The sequence below is a fragment of the Bufo gargarizans genome, chromosome 6 (assembly GCF_014858855.1).
Source record: "Bufo gargarizans isolate SCDJY-AF-19 chromosome 6, ASM1485885v1, whole genome shotgun sequence".
Lineage (NCBI taxonomy): Eukaryota > Metazoa > Chordata > Amphibia > Anura > Bufonidae > Bufo > Bufo gargarizans.
Window position 1 is genome coordinate 51,524,998 of NC_058085.1, and position 17,549 is coordinate 51,542,546.

The following is a 17,549-nucleotide window of genomic DNA, read 5'->3' on the forward strand; positions in this document are numbered from 1 at the left end:
TGATACACACATGTAATATACACATTTACATAATACACATAATGTACACACAATTATGTAATACAGGCACGTAAAATACACATAATATGCACATATAATGTAATATTAACACAGCTACATAATACAAACATATAATGCACACGTAATCTACATAAAACCACATGATACTTACACACCTGTAATATACATATTAGGCCTCATGCACATGAAAGTTTTTTGTTTCTGTGTCCGTTCCTTTTTTTTTTTTGTGGATCCGCAATTTGCGGACCGCAGAAACACATTTGGTTGTGTGCATGTAGCCATAAAGGGGTTTTCTGGGATTAGGATACTGATAACCTTCCCTGATCGGTGGAGGTCCGACAGCCCACGGATCAGCTGCCATCCTGTACTCGCCATGCACAGCGCCGTCCATTGTGTAGTGGTCCTGCTTGGTATCGCAGCTCTGCCCCATTCCCATGCAATATCAAGCACAGCCATTTTTACTGTCATGTCCATGTAGCCTTACACGTTCAGCTGAGACACATACATGGCTGATCTCAAATGAACAAGGGGCATCCTTTGACCACAATTTTGCAATCCAGGTCTATAGCTGCAGTGAGGAAGTAAGAATGGGGTCACAGGCCGAGCTCCGTCCATTGAAGTCTGTGGGTGTTAGGAAGCTGTGTCAGCTGACGTGGACCTGCACTCCTTGTGGCTGTGCCTACAATGTCTCTGGTTGGTCTAGAGGAAATTGTTAGGATTTTAGGAACCCATCAGGAAGCAGGTGAAAAAAACTGAAGCTTCTTATCCACACATGCCCACACCATTACCTATTAGCATACAGTTTACTTAGGGGGGTTATAGGACTCTGTATGTGTTTTGGGTCACATACTACCTCATTTTAGGTATAGTAGTACCTCTAACATTAATGTCACCCCTGTCGTTATTTCTCCACAGATAATTCGGATCCAGTCTCCGGAGGGGGTGAAGCGCATCAGCGCAAGCAACCGGGAAACGGCTGCAACATTTCTCAAGAAGGTTTGTCTTCTTTCCTTACTGATGGGGTAATGCTTCCGTACCACATCCAGATCCTCCCAAGTTCCATTGTTAAAATGGTTTTCCAGTTCTTTAAAGAAGCTTTCCAGGAAATCATAATGAAGACCTATCCGAGTCCCGGCACCCCCGATCAGTTATTACAGGGAGCCGCCACCCTGCTCCTGACAGCTTTCCGGTCACACCACCATACACAGTACGGCGGCTGTGCTTCGTATTGCAGCTCAGCTCCATTCACTTCAAAGGGGCTGAGCTGCAACTAGGCCATGTGACCAATGAGCATGACATGGCATGGCCAGGAGCTCCATGAGAGCCCTTACTTGGCAGTGGTGCCGGGTATTGGACCCCCGCCAATATGATATTTAAGAGGTTGTCGGGGCTTTTACTATCCTCAGGATAGGTCATCAATATCATCACCCCTGCCGATCAGCTGTATGAGGAGTGCGCATGTGCCGTCTCTCTTCCTGTTCAACGCTGCTGTCTATGCTCTTAAACAGAAGCAGCAGTGGACAGGAAGAGAGACGGGAGACAGCACATGCGCACTGCGTGCGTCGTCTCCTCATATAGCTTATCGGGGGGGGGCTAGGTGTCGGACCCCCGCTGATTTGATATCCTAAGGATAGATCATCAATAGTAAAAAAGCCTGGAGATTAGGTTGCAATAACGCCTGTACATGCGTCATAGACGCCTGTTTAGGCCATTTTACTCCCTGGAAAAAGTCTATGGTGTAACAATACCTCTATGATTCATCAGTGAAGGCCGCGCTGTGAACGGCACGGGCAGCGCAGCGATGCCGCCTGTGCCTGAAGTAACCTTACAGCAAGGAGCTTTGTTATTGGTTGGTTTGAGCGGGCTGCCCACCATTCGGCACGCCGCTCAGAAGCTGCAGTGCGGGATCTAACTATATTGTGCGCACACCATCTGCACAGGGCAGCTCTCGCAGTGGGTGCTGCCCACACTCTACAGCACCCGGAGCACCATGTGCAGGAACTAGAGCACGGCTCACCCTCCGGTCCCAGCTGCTACTCGGGATGAGCCCAGTAAGTTAGCTCATCTTTTGCTGTGGGTGGGAAGGGGGGGGGGGGGGGGGGCGCACCAGGTATCATCTCTACACTGTGTACCACTAATAATGCGCCAAAGGAATGTTCTGAGGTTTACCTGATGCCGTGAACTTGTTTAGCACCCAGCTGTCTGCAAAGCATCCCCCATTGTTAACCCCTTCAGTCGATCTAATCCCGTCCTACTGTAAGATCTTACGTTCCCATACAGATTGTGTGGACATTGTGGGTACAGCTTGGGTAGCTTCAGCTTGTTGATCTGCACACATGCACCAAGCTCTATTAACTCTTGCTATTCCTTCAGAAGAAAGAAGGACCCACACAAATGAAACTTTGCATTTCCCCTTTTCACCCTGTGATTGGGTGACATAAAGGTATTGCCCTGTCTCAGTCAAAACTTGGGCCGATTTCCTGCTCGGGATGAGCCCAGTAAGTTAGCTCCTCTTCTTCTGTGGTGATAGGTGCTGTGCGCAGGGGCACCGTGTATTATCTCTACAGTGTGTGTATTCATCCATGGTGTATGGGCACAGAGCTGTGGCACTGCAGCCTCCACTGTGGGTATGCTCTGAGAAGAGGAGGGGGCATGTCCCTGGCGTGGACAAGGACAGGGTCCCAGTGCTAATGGGATCCTGCCTGTAGCTCCCATAGACCTAAAACCAGAGGGCTGTTGCGGCCTACTGATTCTGTCAGGAGAGCTGTCACTTTTATGACTGACCTGTCTGACTAGTGAGAAAGTACAGGGAAGATCCACTATACTGGACTATACGTTATCACTTTGCTATAATTGCCTGCTGTTATTAAGACCAGTAATGGTTCCCTGCATCCCCACCTCTTAGGCCCCATTCACACCACCACCATTTATTTCTGATGTTCTGCTCCGTTAGATGAGCAGAACAATGAAAATAACATTATGTAGGCCTACTATTAGTTATTTCTATTACTTCAAGCTTTGTACTCCTCCTCGCCTAAAAATACTCCTCAAAAATGGTAAGAGGAGTGTTTTTACTCTTCTGGAAAAAATGTAGTGCGACCTCTGCTGGAGAACTCCTTTAATGACCTATCCTTAGGATAGGTCAGTAGTATTATTTCCAGGATAACCCCTTTGAAATTAAAGGGAGTCTGTCACCTCCATATGACCATATACAGTGCTTACATTGCCCTATAGCACACCTATACATGAATGTTATGGTACCTTCGTCTTTGTCTTTACACTTGCAGAAGCTGGAAAAACGAACTTTGATATGCAAATGAGCACTCGCAAGTGCCCAGGGGCGGCGTTAACTGTGTTGGTGCCCAGGCTGCCCTGCCTTTTTTCATTGTTCTCCCGCCCCAGCCTCTGCCTCTGCCCGCCCTCCTATTCCCTTGCATCATCCTAAGGTCCGGCCGAGATCCCGCAACTGTGCACTGCCTCGCCGGGCTGGAGCATGCGCACTGCGATGCCCATTGTGGGAACTGCATCGCTTTAACTACTGAGCATGCTCCGGCGAACGGCTCAAAACCAGCGGCAATGTGGCGTTTGCCGGCACATGCGCAGTAGTTAAAACGATGCAGTGCCCACAATGGGCATCGCAGTATACATGCTCCGGCCCTGCGAGGGTGGGGTGGGGGAACAATGAAAAAAGGCAGGGCAGCCTGGGCACCAACACAGTGAACGCCGCCCCTGGGCACTTGCGAGTGCTAATTTGCATATCAATCAAAGTTCGTTTTTTCCAGCTTCTGCAAGTGTAAAGACAAAGGTACCATAACATTCATGTATAGGTGTGCTATAGGGTATTGTAAGCACTGTATATGGCCATATGGAGGTGACAGACTCCCTTTAATGGTCTGTGCTCAGGAAAGGCCCTTAATATCTGATCGGCGGGGGTTCGACACGCCACCCCCCCCCCCCCCCCCCCCCACTGCTCAGCTTTTCTGCAGTAAATCCAGCTCTGGAACTACATAGCTCCGTCCATTCTGTAGTGGGAGAGCTGGTAACTGCGGCGAAGTGAATGCGAGCAGCGCTGGCAGAAAAAAACCTTTTAGGGCTCTGTTCACATAAAGTTTCTCCTCTGCGTTTAGCATACAAAGTGAACATATTCACAGGCCCCATCAACTGACGGAGGTCAAGAGTGAGCTCTTAGCTTACATTGGGGAGGGGGGCACTGAATAGTCAGGTCAACTACACTGTTCAGTAAGAAGGTTTCCTGCCAAAAATGTATGGTGCACAGTATACGTTTATGTATAATTAGTATGTGGCAGAATGTACCTATACAGTAGTACGTCAGGGGTATAACCTGACGTATGACTCCCCCATAAAAGAAACGCAGTGTCGGCACAGCCCAATATAGTTGATCATTAACTGAGACATTCACTGCAGAGTAGAGCGACAACTACCCGATGTCGGCAGGATCAGGTCACAGCCTGAGAGCTAGAGCTATGCTCTTCAGGTCAGATCCAGAACTGACTAAAAAATGACTTCCGGTGCACATTTTCCAATCCGCAGCATGTCCATTTGTGAATTAGCTTTTTATATCCAGTTTATTACAATTATTTTATTAAAGGTGTTTGAGTTTTTTATTATATTACTCTATACAGTCAGTGTATTCATTTTAGGTCTTATCATATGAACATTATATCGTTATGTAAAGCATACATTTAGATGACCTGGCATCTGTCATTTCACAAAGCTTCTGAGATGTTTTGGTCGTTTAGGTCCAGAGTGAAGAGGCAGAAACGATCGTCTGAATGCTCCGACCCTTCGGCTGTGGTTGGCCTTTTCGGCTCTACTGGGAGAGACAGGGTTAGGCTACTTTCACACTAGCGTTTTTTGCGGATTCGTCATGGATCTGCAAAAACGCTTCCGTTACAGTGATCCATCTTGAACTCCATTGAAAGTCAATGGGGCACGGATCCGTTTTCTATTGTGTCAGAGAAAACGGATCCGCCCGCGTTGACTTACATTGTGTGTCAGGACGGATCCGTCTTGCTCCGAACCACATGGCAGACAGAAAAACACTGCAGACAGCGTTTTGGTGTCCGCCTCCAGAGCAGAATGGAGACTGAATGGAGGCAAACTGATGCATTCTGAGCGGATCCTTTTCGATTCAGAATGCATTAAGGCAAAACTGATCCGTTTTGGACCGCTTGTGAGAGCCCTGAACGGATCTCACAAATGGAAAGCCAAAATGCTAGTGTGAAAGTAGGCTTATGGTCCATTTACACATTCGTAAGTGTTTTGCGCATCCGCAAAACACTAACACCGACCATGTACACATGGCTGGCGCTATAATAGAAAATGCCTATTCTTGTCCGCTATTGTTTTAATTTTTTGCAAAGCCGCAGGAACGGAAGTGCAGATGCGGATAGCACACTATGTGCTGTCCGCATCTTTTCCGGGCCCATTGAAAATGAATGGGTCCACACCCGTTCCGTATAATTGCGGAACAGATCCGGAACTTTCATACAGACGTCTGAATGGAGCCTTAGTGGTAGCTGAGGGAAGCCAATGCGACCAAAAGGAGCAGGGCGTTCACCCAGTCGCTTCTGCCGCTTCTTTCCAGCAATCAGCATTAGTCTACACGCTGCAAAAGTTCTGACATGTGGCTAGGATGGGTCAACATTTTTGCGAAATGACAGTGACATCTAAAAACTACTGCTCGGTCCCAGGGTAAGTGTGACATAGGGATCATGCTGTGGATTCATGGCCGGTTACACCCTGTGTGTTCCAAAAGGTGAGATCTGCAGTGAAACTCTGCAGCTTTTCCGCGCAGGATACCAGTTTCACCTCATACAACCCTCAACATAGAAATTGTGACACCAAGAAGGAAAAGTCATGGAGTTATGGAAATCACCAGTTGATAGACATGTTAATGATATGCAAATGATAAAAATCTTGATTTATTCAGTATTGAATATGAGCACCATGAGCAGAAATTCACACACTTGCACTGCTTAGCATGCCATCAGAGAGGTTATGAATGGTTGTCATGGAGGAATGTTCTGCCACGCTGAATGCACTTGAGCATGCAAATCATCAAGATCCGCTGCTGGCAGCTTCCTTTGCATCTGCCGACCAATGACGTCCCATATGTTCTTGATGACTGACAAGTCCAGAGATGCTGCAAGCCATGGTAGCACATTTAGGCCACACAGGCTGCTCACAGTAGCACGGGAAACATACGGCCTGGCGTTGTGTTCTTGAAAAACAACTCCTGGGACACTTAGGAAAAATGGCCGAACCATTGGTTCCACAACCAGATCAATGTAACTCTGAGCTGTTAGTGTATCTGAAATGAAGACTAGAGAGGTTCATCTACATTACATTATGCCACCCCACACCATAATCCCAGGAGTAGGACTAGTGTGACGTTCTCTTGCCCACGTGCCCTCCAGATCAATCCTGCTATCACTGCATCTGAGACAAAAGCTGGACTCATCACTGAAGAGGACAGACCTGTATTCCAGCCTCCATTACCTTCTTCTCTGATTTGCAGTTTCAATGTTGAGGAGTGTATTTGGCAGACATTAATTTTACAGCAGACACCAAGACATCAGTAAGGCTAGTAGTGTAGGCTAGCATGCTGTGTGATCTCTGCAGGGGAGGAGGGGAGCTGTGTCCATCACCTATTGTCAATGGTGGCTCCTGTTATATGTGCCTCCGTCTTTATACCGTAGATGCTAAGTGTCGGTGTAATCCTTTTTATAGCATGGTGTCATATTGGTAAATCCTCCCCTCTTTGTGTTTTCTCCACAGATAGCGAAAGAGTTTGGATTCAGGAATAATGGCTTCTCTGTGTACCTGAACAGGAACAGGACAGGAGAGATATCCCCCAGCCAGAACAAGTCATTAAATCTACTCAAAATCAAGTGAGTGTGCCATCCTATTTGTCAATGGCTATGGTGAGCGTAAAGATGAGCATCTACCTTCCATGGCATAGCTGCGTCATACCAGGCCAGGGGCGGGTCTGACAACAGGGTTGTCGTCTGTTTCCAATAACAACCAGCAAAATGGTGAATGCAGCGTGAGGCCAAGTTACAAATATGCTGGAACATGTATTCTAGACCAGAAAGTGTATGTTAAAGGGTTTGTCTGGGCTTTTACGTTTGATGACCTACCCCTCTGGATAGGTCATCAATATCAGATTGGCATGAGTCCGACACCGGGCACCCCCGCTGATCAGATGTATGAGAAGACGGCATGTGGATGTGCAGTCTCCCTTCTCTCTTCCTGTCCACTGCTGCGGTCTATAGTCTTTGCCATAGACAGCTGTGGTGAACAGGAAGAGAGATAGTACGTGCGCACTGTGCGCGCCATCTCCTCATACAGCTAATCGGCGGGGGTGTCGGACCCCAACTGATCTGATAGGGATGACCTATCCTGAGGATAGTACCAACAGTATTGTAGAACAGCACACTCAGACCTCCACCACCCCACCAGAATGCATCAGCCGAACCACGACCACAGATCCTCAGTGGTCCACCGAATAGCATCAATTAAAAGGTGGCGGCAGCATCTCCAGTGTATTCCTTTTATTGGACCAGCCTTACAGAACGCGTGCAATAAAAAACAGACAGCTACTTTCGGCTACAGGCTAAGTTGTAGCCTTGATAATGGCTAAGTTGTAGCCTTGATAATGGCTAAGTTGTAGCCTTGATAATGGCTAAGTTGTAGCCTTGATAATGGCTAAGTTGTAGCCTTGATAATGGCTAAGTTGTAGCCAAAACGTAGCTGTCTGTTTTTTATTGCACGCTTTCTGTAAGGCTTGTCCAATAAAAGGAATACACTAGAGATGCTGCCGTCACTTTTTATTTGACGCTATCCTGAGGTTAGGTCATCAACAGTAAAAGCCCAGACAAACCCTTTAACATACACTTTCTGGTCTAGAATACATGTTCCAGCATATTTTTAACTTGGCCTCACGCTGCATTCACCATTTTGCTTGCTGTTTTTGGAAACTAGGATAGGTCATTAGTAGTAAAAGCCCGGACAACCCCTTTTAAATGGGTTTTCCAGGATGTAACATTTGTTGCCTGTCCTTAGGCTAGGCCAGTGATGGGCAAACTGCGGCTCTCCAGCTGTTGCAGAACTACAACTCCCAGCATGCAAATACTGCCTACAGCAGGGCATGGTGGGAGTTGTAGTTTTGCAACAGCTGGAGAGTCGCAGTTTGCCCATCGCTGGGCTAGGCCATTCATGTTTGATCAGTGGAGGTCCCACCACTGGGATCCTAACTTATCAACAGTATAAAGCGGCTCAATCATTCACCCAGCACAGTTATATGTCCATACGAGTTTGGTTGTGCCCAGTGGTGCAGCCCTGCCTTCCTAGACTCCTGAGCTGATTTTTTGTTCTCTCTTAGCCTCCCCTCGTTCTGTTTTCAGCACCCAATAAAGGTGAATTGTCAGGTGGGTGTCCCCAATGACACCGCAGGCTGGGGAACGCCCAGACTTTGCAGTTGCTCCTCACTGCCGAAACAGATTGTTCTCTGTGCAAACAACCTTCATGTGCCAGGGAGCTCATTCCGTATTAATGTGTCTTCTGGGCTTCTCATCTTCACTTGACTGGAGACAAAAGAAATCAATTGCCGAGCCTCGCTACAGCCCAAACATGCTTTCTCGTGCATGGCATTGGGGGACACAGCACCATGGGTATATGTCCAACTACCACTAGGAGGCACTAGACACAAAAAGTGTTGGCTCCTCCCAGGTGGGCTATACCCTCTCCACAGGCACGAGGCTATTCAGTTTTAGTCTAGTGTCCGTAGGAGGCAGACCTGTCCTGCTTTTTTGCAGGTTCTGCTGTTTTTTATTTTTATTCTTTTCTTTTTTCTCTCTTCCGCAGGTCTCGGTGTTCTCCACCGTTATACCTGCTGCAGGCTGGGGCTCCATCGTGTTCCACTTTAGTTGCCCCCCTGCGGGCGCGTACTTCGGTACCATCGCCGGTCACCCAGTCCCCACGGACTGCATCCGCAGTGGCTTGCCGGCATTCCCACGGTTTCCGTGTTGAGTCTGCCGAAGGGGTGACCCTGCTGCGCCCGAAGACATCGGATGGTGAGTATATCTGATGGTGAGTATACTCCCCTGTGTCCCTGCCCCAGGGTTAGGTTCCCTCCTGTGGCCAGGGGGATGGGATCCACCTTAGCTGGGGGTCCTGGGGAGCCTCCATCTTCCCCCTAGCCAACCCCCCCTTTTTTCTGGGGGGGGTTATATTCTTGTTTTCCCTCCCTTCTCTTCCCCCTTGGTTGGTCTTTTCTCTCCTCCCTGGCCACACAGTCTTCTCCCTGGCTTCTCCGCTACTTTAGTCCCCGGCTTCTGCCGGGACTAGGCCTCATCTTCTGTGGCCCGTTCCCGGCTCCCAGGTGCTCCGTTTGCCCTGATCCACCTGTCCCTAGGTGTCGCTTCTCCCCCCCTACCCTCCTCACCTATTTTTATGATTCGGTGGGCCCTCTGCCGGCCGCGGTTCGCCCCGCCCCCCTCGCTCCATTCCCGGCCGCCTTAATAAATCGAGGCCCCGGCTTTTGGGCCTGCTAGGCCGCAATCTTCCCGGCCCCTCCTCCTTGCTTCCCGGGCTTTTCTGAGCCCCGCCCGGCCCTTGGGAGGGGCTATCTCTTCACCCTTTCCTGGGCTAACGTGTTTTTTCTGCTGAAGGGGGTGGTTAACCCCTTCCCTCCCCTCAATTGCTTTATGTCCCCTGCAGCCCTACTGACCACCTCTTTTGGGGGGACAAGCTGCTGCAGCGCCTCTTTGGGGGAACAGGGCGTCCGGGTCAGGATAGACAGCCTCTGCTGGCTGCTTTTTGAGCATCTCCTCTCCCAGCCTCTCCTCGGTCGCCACGTGTTTTCACGTGCGTCCGCTGTCTGCACCTCTCTGGGTCTAACAATGGCTGCCGTGCGGTCAGCCTGTCCCTGCTGGGTGCAGTACCTCTTCCCAGATCCTTTCCCCGAACAATCCCTTTGTGTCGGTCCCCCATGAATGGGCTCCCTCCGTGTCAATGCCATGGGAACCTTGACCGCCTCTCCCTGGCGGTGTCACTGGCCGCTACCAATCCAAATTGCGGCCACCTCTGCCCTCCCAGGGTCCTCCCTGCAGATGGGGCACGCTCAGTTAGGGGTACCTGCACCCGGGTTCGGCTAGGGGTAGCTCACGGTACTCCCTCGGGTGGTCTCAACGGGGTACCACCCCTCCTCGGCATCCTCGGATCCCCCCCAGGACAGGCCTGAGGCTGGTGACGAATCCTTCCTGTCACCCCATCCGTTGCCTCTGGGGACACCTCTGCGCCGATTCCCTCGGAACAGAGCATCAGGCGGTCTTCCTCCATACAGAAGCCCTCTGGGAGGTCAAGACGAATGTGGACGGAGGAACCTTTCCTACCCAGGGTTGGTATCCCCTCTAGTGGATTTTCGGATGGTGCTCCCTGACCACACAGGTATTCAACCGCACAGGTAAGGCAGCCGTCCCCGTGTTTAGCATACTGAGTCACCTACGCGGTGTCTCTGATACGTACGCCTTCTCCTTAACAGGGGGATGCCTGCACCACTGCCATAGGCTGTCCCTGACAAGCCTTCCTGGTTCCCCTATACCAGGGGCTATCCTCTACATATTTGAGAGTGTTTCCACAGGGTCCCCATCCTGGTGGTGGTGTTCGCCACTCTACCTCATTACAGGGGGTTCCTGTTCTGGGCAAGCGGTTAGCTCGGCTATCGCCTCCTGTAGGTTGGGGAGTTAAGAGCAATTGTACAGCTGCCTTGCCCCTTTTCATAGGTAGTGTACCTACACCTACTCCAGATGCTGGAGCCATTACTCCTGGCTGGCTCTGGGGTGTTCCATACAGCACTATTTCTCCCTTCCGGGCGAGATGTACAGGCCGCTTCGATTGCCGTTGCAATTGCACCTGTCTGTTCCCAGCCACTTTGCTCCCGTCATAGGTAGAGTATCTACGCCATCTCCTGATGCTGTAGCCAATTCCCCTGGCTGGCGCTATGGTGTTCCGTGCGGCACTATTTCTCCCTTTCTGGCGAGATTTACAGGCCGCCTTTAATTGCCGTTGAAATTGCACCTGTCTATTCCCAGCCATTTTGCTCCCTTCATAGGTAGAGTACCTACGCCATCTCCGGTGCTGTGGTCGATACCCCTGGCGGGCTCTATTGTCTTCCAGGCGGCAACATTTCTCCCTACGGGCGAGATATAGAGGCCACTTTCTATTGCCATAGAGTTGCCCCTGTCCGGTTCAGTTACACCTGTCTGTTCCCTGCCACCTTGATCCCTTAACAGGTAGAGTACCTGCACCATCTCCGGATGTGGTAGCCGTTCCTCCTGTCCGGCTTTATGGTGTACCATGTGGCATTTTCTCTCCCTTACAGGACGAGATTTTGAGGCCTCCTCCAGTTGCCGTGGCCATTGCACCTACCTCATCATAGTGTGCACCACACAGCCATCTTACTTCCTTCATAGGTAGAGTTCCTGAACCGTCTTTGATGCTGCAGCCGTTACACCTGTCTGGCTTCTATGGTGTACTATGCGGCCCTGTTTCTGTTGCCATTGCACCTACCTGATTGTAGTGTGCACCTGTCTTGTTCTTTGTGGTACCGTGCGGCCCTATGGGTTCCATTGTTAACGCGGTTGCTGTTGCACCTCTCTGGGTCTGGGGTGCACCATGCGGCCACATTGCTTCGATCTTAAATGAAGTTCCTCTTCACAGCCATATTTCTACTTTACAGGTTGTGTACCTGTACCCTCCGAATGCTGTCGCATCCCCAGATGCTGTGGCTATGTTTCCACTCTCCTTGGTCGGCAACATGCAGCCACTTTACCTTTATTTTAGGCGTGTGTTTGTAGTACCCCAAGTGCTGGGCCCTGTGGTGCGATCTGTGGCCCAGACAGTTTCTTTCTTACTAGGTGTTTTCTGCCCACGGGTTCTAATCTGTGCTGCAGATGTTGGTTCCATCCGTTTGGTTCTTCCATACGTCTGCCACTCCGTTACTGTCGTCCTCATTGGTCTCCTTGTGCCGCTCAAGGCACTGTCAGCACCAGGTCACCCTTGTTCAGCATGTGCATGGTTACCATATCTGGCAGGGGTGGTTCAGCCCATCCCCCACCTTATCGGTCTAGTGCTGCTTCTGGTAGCTCCAGTATATGACTGATCTGTCTGGTCCGGCGGGTGGTCCTCATTCAACCTCCTACTCCATGGCCAGGTGGTTGTTGGCCTTTGTGCTAGAGTTGCTCTTGCTTTCTCTTTAAGGTCCTACGGTATGCTGTGCTCCGCGTTACCCCATGTTATAGGGGAGTACTCACATTGTTTCCTATTGCTGAGTGGGCCATTCCTGGTGTAGTACAAGGATCTCCACTGGATCTTCTACCTTGTTTGGACATGTTGCTGGTGAGCATCGGCCGCGGCAGTGGTTTTCGGTCATCGCTGGATGTCCGCCTCACGGTATCCTTCTGGGTCCACGGCTTTTATCATTGCTGGACGTCCTCCCTGACGGGTCAAGGACAGGACCTCTGAGCGCCACACACACCTGTCTGAATTTTCAGCTGATTGCTCTGGTATCGGACAGGGCCCCGTAGTTCCTTCTGGGTCCAGGTGTTTTCGGTATTCCCTTGTATTTTCTGCTTAGTTGTGCTACATGGCGAAGGGGCAGTCCTCTTGGACCTTGCTGTCGTCTGCACCTGTCTGGTACTTTCTCCCCCCTGGAAGTTTTCTGTATGCCGGTCGCAGCTGGTTTCTACATTTCTATGTAGGCTACCCCGGTTTTTTCATGGCGACTTCTGCATTCCTTATGCATATCGATGTCTGTCGTTTTGTGGTACCTCCGAGCTGCTGTACTTGCCCTCTCTGGGACAATGTTTACGGTTTGCTGGTCAATGTTTTTGGTGCGGCTAGTTGTCCATGGCCAATGTCCCTTCCCCTATGGCGGTTTCTTTTCGCCTTTCCTGGATATGCTGGCTTGCGTTGTCTTCCGGTGGTTCAGCTCCTGGTTCCTTGTGACCCCATCTGGGTACTCCTTTCTGGAGTCCCTGTCCCTGTTCATTTGAGGTCCTCTTGGGATTTGTCTTTTTTTCCATCCTCCCACGTAAAGTACCTGGTATTGAGTGGTTTGGTGCTACGGTTTGCAATTCCACCGTATGGTCTCCTTCGGGAGGGACCTCCTCCTGTTGTAGACCCCTTCCTCCTTAGGCTGTTTGGAGTGCTCTTCTTCTACTCCCATGTCTGTCAGTCCAGTGTGTTCCTGCCAAGGTTGCCTGGGCCTGTCTCTGGTTCCTTTTTTCCATGATACTTCACATGCCCAGAGTTTCCTCTGGTCTTGCGCTTTACAGTGCTATCTTGTTTTCGGAGGCTTGTGCCTCGTTTCCTGTTTTTGGGGACGCAGGAGCGATCGTTCTTTGTTCCTGGCTTTTACCTACAACCCCCTCCTTCTCCAAGGGTTGGCAGTTTCCTCTAGCAGCCTTGGGTTTTCGCCTTTACATGGGGCGCTTGGCTTCTTCACCTGGCCTTGCGGTGAGGGGAGTCCCTCTCCCTTCACATGTGAGCCTTGCTATGGCTTCCCTCACTCGTTTGGTTTCCAGTGCTTCCCTGTTTCTTTTCTCCCCTGGCCTTTCAGGGGATGGCCACAGGTTTATGGGTCTGAGACAATGTAGGGCGTTGGGTCGATCCAACACGCAGTGCTGTCCTAATTTTTTTCTCCAGCCCTTGGCTGCGCTTGGTGTTCCCTTTTGCCACCTTCTTGCATTTGGGATTTTCTTCCAGACATTTGTCCTGGGGTGCTGGCAGCCTTCCCTGCTTCTTCTGAGGTTTCTTCCTTGTTATGAGACCTCTTGCCCATTCCGTGTTTTTTCCTGTTGGGTCACATGGTCACATTCTCCTGCACCTGTATGCCCAGCCGGTGGCACGTCTCTTCTTTTCCCACCCTCAGGGACTGCTTTGGGACGTCCCATGGTGCTGTGTCCCCCAATGCCATGCACGAGAAAATTGGATTTTTTGTACTCACCGTAAAATCCTTTTCTCGTAGTAGGCATTGGGGGACACAGATCCCACCCTATGTTTTTACTTCCGCTTCTCCGGGCTGGTCTCTTGATCTTTCCCGGTACGGGAGTTGTTGGTTCCTTGCTTTTCTTCTCTCTCCTACTGCTTTTGGTACAAACTGAATAGCCTCGTGCCTGTGGAGAGGGTATAGCCCACCTGGGAGGAGCCAACACTTTTTGTGTCTAGTGCCTCCTAGTGGTAGTTGGACATATACCCATGGTGCTGTGTCCCCCAATGCCTACTACGAGAAAAGGATTTTACGGTGAGTACAAAAAATCCAATTTTTCTCATGTTCTTAGAGGTGGGGGGAGTATTGGAAGGAGCTTGCTTTATATAGTTAGGTTGTCAAACCCTGACTAGTGCTCTGGGGTTAGACGCTAAGAAGTGTCCCTTGGGGTCAGCACAAAATACTGACTTAATATTAAAATCTTTCATAAGGTTTAGTATGCTGCACTATTGACTATTCTACTCTATGGAAGTGCTCGGCGGCGGAACTGGCAGCACTCAGCTGTTCACCTGACGCTGCGTGCACTAGATAAATAATGAATCACTGACGGCTGCTTTGTTTGCTTCCCTTGTAGACATGGAGACATGCTGTTTCTCTTTCCATCCAGCGCTGCTGGCCCATCATCAGAGGTTATGGATACGTCTGCAGTAGCTCAGTCTTCCAGGCCGGCAAGTACGCCCCTAGTAGTGGAAGACGACATCGACCAGTATCTAAACAAACAAGAGGGAAAGATCTACAGGAACAGAGACCCCCAGCTGTACGTGTCATTGTCGTGGTATAAAGGGAGACTAGACTAAAGGGGTTTTCCCACTGTAGAAAGGGATGCTATATCTCTAGGACATGTCATTACTTGGAGATCCAACTGATCCTTCCATATACATATGCATAACACGGCTCCTAGCCTAGCATGCATATGAGGAGAAGGGAGAAAGCTTCTGACAGGGGATTATCTTCCCAGGAAACAAACAGATCAGGTAGTTGAAATCCAACAAGCCCAATCCTTATCTCCTCAGGGAGAGTCAGGAGGACACCAAACTCAGTAGACGGTGAGCTGAACCTGCTTAAATTGTGTGTTTGGGCCAACATGGATCTAGTGTGTGTGCCCAGCTTAAAGCGATTGTCTAGTTTTAAGAAGAAACCGGACAACTCAGGGATTCAACCTGTAATAAAGAATAGATAATTGCTTATCTGACAGATCTCTGTTTTCCTGGCTGCAGCAGTGACCTCACGTCGACAACACATGACCTCTGCAGCCAATCACTGCCTCCTTCAGTTCATCTCTGAGGTCATTGATTGACTGCAGTGGTTACGTGTTGTCGACCAGAAAAACAGAACCCTGTCATTGAAACCGGAGCGGCAGTGCATGATCTGTCGGGTGAGGAATCATCTTTTCTCTATTACAGGTGGATCTCCTGAGTTGTCCGCTTTCCACTTGAACCTCGGACAACTCCTTTAACGGGTTATGGCCTATCCCTCTGCCTCTATCATTTCCTACATATAATTTACTATCTCCAAATAATGAAAAAATAAATGGCTTCATAGTGTTCTGTATTTGACTTCCTGGGGTAATAAATAAAAATTGGCAGCACTTTAAAAAAAAACTAACTGCAAGGGTCATCAACCTGCAGCATTCCAGCTGCTGTGGGACTACAACTCCCAGCATGATCAATTTACTTCTTGGAGGGTTCCAAGAGCAGCTGAGCAATTGTGCATGCTGAGAATTGTAATTTTACAACAGCTGGAGTGCAGGAAGTTGCTGACTCCTGCCTTATAGGCCTTAGTAATTAGTCCAAACCAAGTTTTATTGAGATCTGTTCCTTTGGCCTACTTGTCCTGTGCTGCAGTACATGTGGAGCTCTAAGGCAGTGCAGAGAGGATCCAAGGGCTGTGCTGGGGATATCCAGACAATTGCACTAGTTAACTGTATCTAATGTGGTCTAATGGACCTGTTCACACTACCATGTAGCCCCTGAAAATAGGAACAGTCTTATCTGTTGTGTCCCAATGGTCTCTTTCGGTACTGCTGAGGGGCACCTCACTCAGAAGCGGCTATGATATTTCGCAGGTCATTCATTCAGGGCTTGTGATGAGGGGTGCATTTTTAGCTCTTCCAGAATTAGAGGGGTTTTGGTTCATGTGACTGCATTCGTGAACTCATCCATATTGCGAATATATGCCACCCCTTTATGATCAATGGGGAGCTGTTCCCTAGGATCCCCACCAGTCGTGGAAATAAAGAGGCTGCCGCTCCTCCCCTACACATCATGTGGCGAGGCGCTGCTATGCAGAGAAATACTATAAAAGCACTGCAGCCCCTTCATTTTCAGGACCAGTATGGGTCCCGAAGGTCAGAACCCCGCCGATCGTAAAATAATGGCATATCTAAGCCATATATTGATAGTATATGACCAGGGAATACCGCTTTAGAGACACTACATATCTCTAAAAGGGGCATTCCCATTATTGATTGAAGGACTGGATTTCTTGCACACCTCCCCTAACTTTGCTTTTACTTATTTTCACCTGCAGGTGTCGCCATGGTCCTCTGGGTAAATGTGTGCACTGTGTCCCACTGGAGGTGAGGATGGTGACATAGAGATGCTTTCTGTTTGGAGGGAATGTGCATATTATCCCCTTAGCTAACACTGTTGTTGTCCCACAGCCTTTCGACGAGGATTATCTCAACCATCTGGAGCCCCCAGTGAAACACATGTCCTTCCATGCCTATATCCGCAAGCTGACAGGAGGTGCAGACAAGTGAGTAGCCAGAGTCCAAATATGTCAAATACCACTAGGAAGGAACAGCGGAGCACACAAGAAGATTTCCTCACTTTAAGGGGTTGTCTTGGATTTTACAAGTGATGGCCTATCCTCAGGATAGGCCATCAATAGCTATTCTGCGGAGGTCCGTCACCCTGCATCTCCGCTGATCAGCTGTTCTGTGGTAGCTCTGGCACCGGAACTACACGGCTCCATGTAGTGAATGGGAGCAATTCTGCAGTAACCAGCTCCATCAACAGCACAGTGATTGGAGCTTCGTAGCCCCTGCACTGCAGCTTCTCTAACACAGTTGATCAGCAGGGATGTTTGGCGTGTTGGATTCCTGGCGATCAGATATTGATGGCCTATTCTGAGAATACCGTGGACAATCCCTTTGAATTCCTCCTCTCTTTTAATTCTATTTTTATAGTAATTTTTAATTGCAGTACATCTAAATAAAAGGAATAACAAATACACTGAAAAATATAGAAAATAATTCTGCTTCCAAGAATAGCCATAGACACCCTCGCCCTGCCAACTATAAGCTGGTGTAGATTTTTAGCAATAATTTACGCCAATTTTTGGCATAAATTATTGTAAAGGTGTCAGCCCGAGGTGACCGCACACCTGCTAAGCTCTTCCTTTTTTGTTTCGAAAGAGGCAAAAGTGTTGCAGAATTGTTAAAAAGCTGCAC

At 49.4% G+C, this 17,549-nt stretch overlaps 1 protein-coding gene across 1 annotated transcript in view; it reads left to right on the forward strand.

Annotated features, from left to right (window-relative positions):
* Nucleotides 1–17,549, forward strand: part of NPLOC4 (NPL4 homolog, ubiquitin recognition factor) — a 47,981-nt gene that overhangs the window by 2,231 nt on the left and 28,201 nt on the right. Inside the window, exons 2-6 of the mRNA XM_044296433.1 lie at nucleotides 937–1,017; nucleotides 6,823–6,935; nucleotides 14,670–14,852; nucleotides 16,625–16,673; nucleotides 16,758–16,852. Coding sequence (XP_044152368.1) covers nucleotides 937–1,017; nucleotides 6,823–6,935; nucleotides 14,670–14,852; nucleotides 16,625–16,673; nucleotides 16,758–16,852 — 521 coding nt within the window. The remainder of the gene's footprint in view (nucleotides 1–936; nucleotides 1,018–6,822; nucleotides 6,936–14,669; nucleotides 14,853–16,624; nucleotides 16,674–16,757; nucleotides 16,853–17,549) is intronic.